Source organism: Cebus imitator, unplaced genomic scaffold (genome assembly GCF_001604975.1).
Source record: "Cebus imitator isolate Cc_AM_T3 unplaced genomic scaffold, Cebus_imitator-1.0 Scaffold132, whole genome shotgun sequence".
Taxonomy (NCBI): Eukaryota; Metazoa; Chordata; class Mammalia; order Primates; family Cebidae; genus Cebus; species Cebus imitator.
This window is the reverse complement of record NW_016107447.1, coordinates 1304384-1311254: the sequence shown is the minus strand read 5'-3', so window position 1 is coordinate 1311254 and position 6871 is coordinate 1304384. Positions and strand designations below refer to the sequence as shown.

The window sequence follows — 6871 nt, the reverse complement described above, 5'->3', positions numbered from 1 at the left end:
AGCAAGCCAAGATCACACCACTGCACTCCAGCCTGGGTGACAAAGTGAGATCCTGTCTCAAAAAAAAAAAAAAAGAAAAAGAAATCTCTGGCTATATTTAATGTACTGCATATCAGCTTTTCTTAGAAAGCTAGTAATGTTTATAATCTACTGTTCATCCTTGGTATTTAAAACAATACGGCAGGACAAGAAGATATGATTATAAGGTGATAAAGACTATTTAACCAGACTGTTTAACCAGTCAGAACTTATACATCCCTAACTCTTGACCTCTCCAAAATAAGCTTATTAATATCACTACCAGAGCCCAAATCCTGCCTCTGCCAGCTCCTAAAAAGTCACCTTGGGTAGGTTCCTTACAGTTCCCTTATCTGTAAGATATAGATGATGTTACTCCTTACTTCAGAGGGTTCTTGTGAAGATTGAGAAAAGAGACATAAAGCACTCAGCCCACACTGCTGGTCACCTCCTAAGCACTCAATATATGTTATTTATTAATAAACTGACAAGCATGCCACTGCCATTGCCCTGCCCTCTCTGGAGCTCAACTCTAAAAACTGCTCTTATTGTTACTTTAGAAATTATAAGAATCTCATTAAGGTCAAATATTTTTGATCCCCACCTATCATGCAACTCAGTCTCCACATTGCTGAAAAAAAGTTTGGATTGTGTGACTTTTGGCCCTTTCTAAAACTCAAATTAACACTCAAGGGACAGAGATTTGTCATCACAGAAGATATGCAGAAAAATAGGCACAAGACCTTGAAGTGAATCCCAAAGAGGTGCTCCAACCACAGATGGAGTAACTACCACCACAGCTGGTCAAGGGTGACAGCAGCCACATGACGTGTGTTCTTTCAAAGTCAGTCATGTGCCTGTAGAGTTTGTGGTGTCCGGAGGGAAATCGATCGATCCAGGGAAGGTCATCCCAGCTGGTCTTACCTCCTAGACCCTGCAGCCAGGATTACTGTGCTCCATTAACAAACTGCTTCCTTCCAACAAGGCACCATGAGTTACTGAGGTGCCTCACCCTAGAACATTCCCAGTCTCTTCCCAGGCATGTTTACCCCTAAACCTTCATCCTGTTGGCATCAACTCCCTACTCTGTAGGGCTGAGAGCCAGGAGGTCAGATGGGCTTCTCAGGGAGACAGCAAAACTCATCTGTGCTACCATAACACTGAGAGCTGAAAACTGACAGCTTCCTTGGGAAGGTTCTAAAGAACCCAAAGAGGAATAGTGAAGGTTTCAATGCGGAAGTGGGTCTAGATTGTGCGCTCCATTGAACATGTTCAGAAACCACTAGCAAGTGAGAAAGGGAACCCAAGAACCATGTGGTTCATTTGAGGCATAATAAGGGAGGCTGCAAGTGGAGAAGACAGGATGCAAGAGTTCCCTGCACTGAGTATTTTAACCGAATGGAGGAATGGCTCTGGGGTCCAGGTAAGGGAGGTTTCCTAATCATTCTTTCAAGTTCCCTTGCCTGACTGCACTGATATATCTCAATCTCAACCGTGGCATTACAAAGCAAATACAGGCAGAACTGTGGAAAATACTGTATTTAAATACACAGGAACGAAAGCTGCAAGCCCCTCACAGAGGAAATTCCACCCCAAAGAAAAATCTTAGCAGCAAATTCCCATCTACCTCAGCACTATCAGCACAGCCTAGGCCAGAAGGTTGGGCTTCTTGTCTCCGGGAACCCATCATTCCCTTCCCGCCATAGAATTCTAAATAAGGCAGGGAAAAGAACTGGAGTCCAGTGGGAGCTGGGTGCCTGGTCATTCCTAGAAGACAGGTAGTGTCTTTATGATGAAGGTTAGACTTTGAGCGATGCTGGGATTCTTCTCTGGGTCCTATGGCCTGCTATGTTGAGAGCTGGCAGCAGGATGGGGACCTGGTAGAAGGAACTGGAAGAAAGTCATAGGTTCTTGGGTACATGCACACGTGCGCATAACAGGGCACGGGTTGTGCATTTTCCTTGTGCTTAATGCCTCCATCTGTCATCCCCTCCCTGACAGCAGCCTAATACTTTACACCTACATTTCTTTCTGTGGCTCTGGATCCGGAAACCACGTGTTTCTCCAAACAGAACTGCTGTGATTCGGCAGCACTGCAAAGGTAACAGCTGTCCCGTGGAGGTAAGACAGATAACTAAAGAAGTGGTTTGCTCCAATCAGATATCCTTGATTTCTTTTCTCTCTTAAAGCAACAGGCTGGTGACAGGTATTGTGGCTCAAGAGTGGCATGGTTCCAATTCTGTTAATACCCTCAAAGAGGTCCCCTTCCTGACCTCTCAGATACCAAGGCTTCAGCAGACAGAGGCCATTCTTGCAGCTGTCATACTGACTGCTACCTGCCTTCTTTGACAGGCCCTCACTATCTCTCCAACACCAACAGAGACTTCACATTTCCAGGGTTCCTCTCAGATCTGGGCTGAACCTCATCTGGAGGGTCTGAGCAGCCCAAGGTGTTGAGCGGCCCAAGTGCCCGCAGGATGTCCAAAGGGCCCGATTCTAGACATTGGATTTAGGGGCTGAGTTGAGGGGGATCTCCTTGAGCTCCGTCCGCATGCACAGGTACTCCCCGATGACAGCCATGAGTGCAATGCACACGGCTTGGACCAGCCACCAGGTCAGCGCCGAGGGGAAACGGGAGCTGTAGAACCAGCAGCCCAGGAGGTGAAAGAAATGGACAGTGACAGTGAAATCCAGACACTGCTTCCCTCGCCGGATGAAGTGCAGCAAGCCCAGGGCACTGTGGGGAGAGGACAGCAGTGAGTTGTCACTGGGTTGTCCTGGCCTTAGGTTATTTGGGAGGGTGGGGACAATTAGGATGGCAGCACAGTGGTCAGAAGTGACAAGATAAGTGTGAAGCAAGGGTTATATCGGATGCCTAGAAGAACCTGGCGGGTAATGTTGAGAGTGAAGCTGACTGAGCATAAGCTTGATGATTGAAGGCAATTGTCACTAGGGGATCCTAGGAATTGGTGGGAATTGTGACACCCTGAAGCACACATGTCTCGCTAAAGTGGGGGCAGTAGCTACTTGCATCTAGGCAAATCTTGTCATGCTAGAAGGCTGGCCTAGAATCAATTAGTCATTCCATTAGTCAAGAGAAGCCAGAAATCTGGATTTTTATATAAAATAGCCTGATTTTCAACTAAGTGAAAAAAAATGTTTTAAACACCATGTGTGGGCTGGCATCTATGTAAGCCAAACAAAACCTATCTGGAAGACAAATTTAGGTCAAAGTCAGCCCATCAGTTTTCAATCTCCAGTATAAGGACAAGAATCATAATAATGTGCAAGATATTGTTCTAAGTCCTTCTTATGAATTAACTTATTTAATCCTTACAACTATGAGGCAGGTAATATTAGTAGCCCCATTTTACTGATGAGGAAACTGTGGTAGATTAACTTACCCAAAGTCACTAGACTAGTGGTAAAGCTGAGGTTCAAAGCAAATGAGTCTGCCTCAGCATCTGAGACCTTGATCACTATGCTCAACTGCCTCAAGAGACAGGCAATGGTTACGTGTGACCTTAGACATCACCCAGTCCAACCCCTCATGGACAAAAGAGGAGCCTGAGGCCCATGGCAAGGAACTTGGCCAATGGCACACAAACCAAGAACAGGACCCAGTTCTTCTGCCTCTCAGTGGAATCCCTTCCTCACCTCACTCCACATCGGGGAAGCAATCTGAGATGGAAGTTGTCTTGCAGGCAGCACAAACATAGTGACATAAGAGCTTTCCAGATAAGTCAAAATAGCAATGGAAAAAGACCCATGATAAAGCCAGTCCCAGAACTGGCCTCTGTCACCCACTTTACTTCACAACTCCCCAGAAACAAGTGCCAGCCTGTCTCATGTCCAAACTTAGGAAGTTAGTCCCAGCGCTAAGTACCCAAAAGCTGGATAGCAAAACTGGTGATACTCACCAGGTGAGGGCGTTGAGGACGAAGGACATCATGGAGAGCCGGCCTGGAGGGGTGGAAAAGCCCAGGATCTGAGGGGGAATCACAAATGGAAATATGCTGGAGAAGTGACTTGGCAGAGCCCAGGCTCCAGGATCTTAGCAAACCTCCTAAGAAACCAGCATTCTTCCCAGAACACAGAAGATAATACCTCCCTTCATCTGTATGGCAGCCTATTTCCAACTAGGTGCTTTCATAGACATCCATTATGGAATTTCATTTGTTTCTCACAGCAGGTGGAAGAGGATTATTATTCTCATTTTACAAAGGTGGACGTAAAAGCTAAGACAAGTTAAGTTGCCCAAAACACCAAGAGTAAAGTCTAGAAGAGCATTCAGCTGACTATGGCTCCATAGGCCAGGTATCTGCTCCTGTACATAAAGTTTTATTGAAACACAGCCATACCTATTCACTTACATATTTATCTATAGCAGTTTCTATGCTACAATGGCAGAGCTGAGTAATCCGTGACCTAAAATCCTTACTACTTTACCCTCTAAGGAAAGGTTTGCTGATCCCTAGTCTAGAACTCAGGTTGTGTGCATCAGATGGCTCTTCAACAAAGCCCAGCATTCCCACAGCTCTTCCCAGGAGGATGGCAGCTCCTCAGAGATCACGACTAGGCACACAGTGGGTGTGCAACCTCCACTATCTAACACATTATCAAATGCCAAACATCCGCACCACACTTTCAGCTGACAAAGAAAGGTCTTTTACATCCATAATCTCATACTATGCCTACAAAAACCTCACAAAGTCATTCTTCTTCTTTTTATTCTTACCTCTTTTTGGATAATAACTTGCCCAAGGGCTACATAGAGAAAAAGCAGCAGGAGCAAGGACTCCATCCCAGGTCTCCTGGCTCTAAGAATGGTGCTCATCAGCATGCACCACAGCTGCATTTTTTCTTTTTTTTTTTTTGAGATAGAGTCTCGCTCTGTTGCCCAGGCTGGAGTGCAGTGGTGCGATCTCAGCTCACTGCAACCTCTGCCTCCCGGGTTCAACTAATTCTCCTGCCTCAGCCTCCAAGTAGCTGGGATTACAGGAACACACAGCCATGCCTGGTTAATTTTTGTATTTTTAGTAGAGATAGGGTTTCACCATGTTAGCCAGGATGGTCTCAATCTCCTGACCTCGTGATCCGTCCACCTTGGCCTCCCAAAGTGCTGGGGTTACAGGCGTGAGCCACCCAGCCCACAACTGCCTTTTAGATGCAACAACTTACAGGCCTTCTCTCTTAGTCCTAAACCCCTCTGGGCCTTGTAACATTTTGTTGAGGGCGACATGGCACATGGCAGGAGTGCTCTGCCCACTTTTCAGAAAAGGCTCAGAAAGGGGAAGCAACTTGTCCAAGGTCCCACAGCTAGTAGTATATGTTTAGCTAGACTGAACCCTTGCTTTTCTGAATCTAAAGCACATGCTCTTTATATTGCAATCTACCATTCTGTAACCAGTCTTATGGTTTTGAAGACAGAAAAACAAGCCCACAGAAGTGACATTTGCCCCAGGTCACACAACTAGTAAGTGGAACTTAAAGGAGGCCTGTCTGACCCCAAAGTCCAGGCAGTTTCCACTGTACCCGCATGAATGCGCTTTTATCCGCCCCTCTCCGGTGTGGCACCTGAGAACCTAGCTCAGAGAAGTTAAGTCACTTTCCCAGAGTCTCAGAACGGAAATGTATCAGAGTTGCCTGGAACGCATTTCTATCTATTGTGTTAACATCCAGGTCCTTTCCTTTGTACCAATCAGCCTCTGTTGTCATTCCAGTCTATAGATGAGGCAGCTGCGACTCAGAAAGGTGAAATCCCTTTCCCAGGGCTACAAAGCAAGAAGGTGGCCTAGCCAGATCTACAGCCCAGTAATGCTGAACCACAAAGCCTGTTCGGGGAGGCCGAGACCCCACCCGCACCAGCCCGGGGACCCTACCTCCGCGTCGAACATCTGGTCCAACGAGGGGGTGCTTCGCACTAGCCCGTCCACTAGCGCCAGCCACAGGCCCAGCGAGCCGTAATACACAGTCTGCATGAGGACGATCTGCGACAGGATCAGCACCGGGTCCCACACGTAGCTGCGGAACTGGCCCGCCATCCCCTGCAGGGACAGGAGCCGGGCCTCAGCCGGCGGTCCGTCGCCATGGCAACGCCGCCCCGCCCGGGAGGAGGGACTGGGACCGAGGGGTGAGCCCATTCCAAGACTTGGGGGGAAGGCGGGATGGACAGAACCATTCTCAGAATGAGGGGAAATCCAGCCCATTCCGGCTGCGCGGCCCCCGCCCGTACACGAGCTCCTCTGGGGTCTACTCACCAATGACAGACAACGATCGAAGTCTCCGAGTATGGCCCGGCCTCACCGGTGGGCTACCAAAACAGCGCTGACAGACAGGACCATGGAGGAGAGGCGCTGCCGGCCTAGAGAGGCAAAACGCCAGCAACCGCAGCGGCGGGAGCGGCTGCGTAGGAAAGAAGCGTTTCCGGGGAAAACAGCGGAGGGGGCGGGGCTAAAGTTGCGCAGGCGTAGTGGGTTCAACCTTAGCCTGCACCGCGGGGTCTTGGTACCGGCAGCCAAATAGCGAACGGAGCACATGCGCAGAAAGAAGAGTGAAGACGAACGGAAATGAGAAACGAAAGCCGCAGAGCTTGCGCGCCCTCTGCAGGGAAATTTGTTTTTAAAGGAAGGCGACTAGGGGAGAGGGAAGTGGAGTGGCTTAGGACGCGGTGACGATGTTTGGGAATTAACGAGGTGATAAACGATGTCTCCATTTTCAGACTAGATTCTCAATGTTTTCCCCTAGAGTCTGATAACTTGACATGAACCTGCAAGCTCCTCCACATAGGAGTTTGCCACTATTCCCACTATACAGATAGTTAAGCTAATGGCCAGAGAAGGAAAACAACATA

At 48.2% G+C, this 6871-nt stretch overlaps 1 protein-coding gene across 1 annotated transcript; it reads right to left on the bottom strand.

Moving 5' to 3' along the window:
• Window positions 1-2161: 2161 nt before the first annotated feature.
• Window positions 2162-6532, bottom strand: SYS1 (SYS1 golgi trafficking protein). Its single transcript, XM_017541225.2, has 4 exons — window positions 6279-6532; window positions 5901-6065; window positions 3939-4006; window positions 2162-2755 (listed from the first exon to the last, which is right to left on the bottom strand). Exons 2-4 carry the CDS (start codon window positions 6060-6062, stop codon window positions 2515-2517), a joined length of 471 nt encoding a protein of 156 aa, XP_017396714.1. The 5' UTR covers window positions 6063-6065; window positions 6279-6532; the 3' UTR covers window positions 2162-2514.
• Between the last annotated feature and the right edge of the window lie 339 nt (window positions 6533-6871).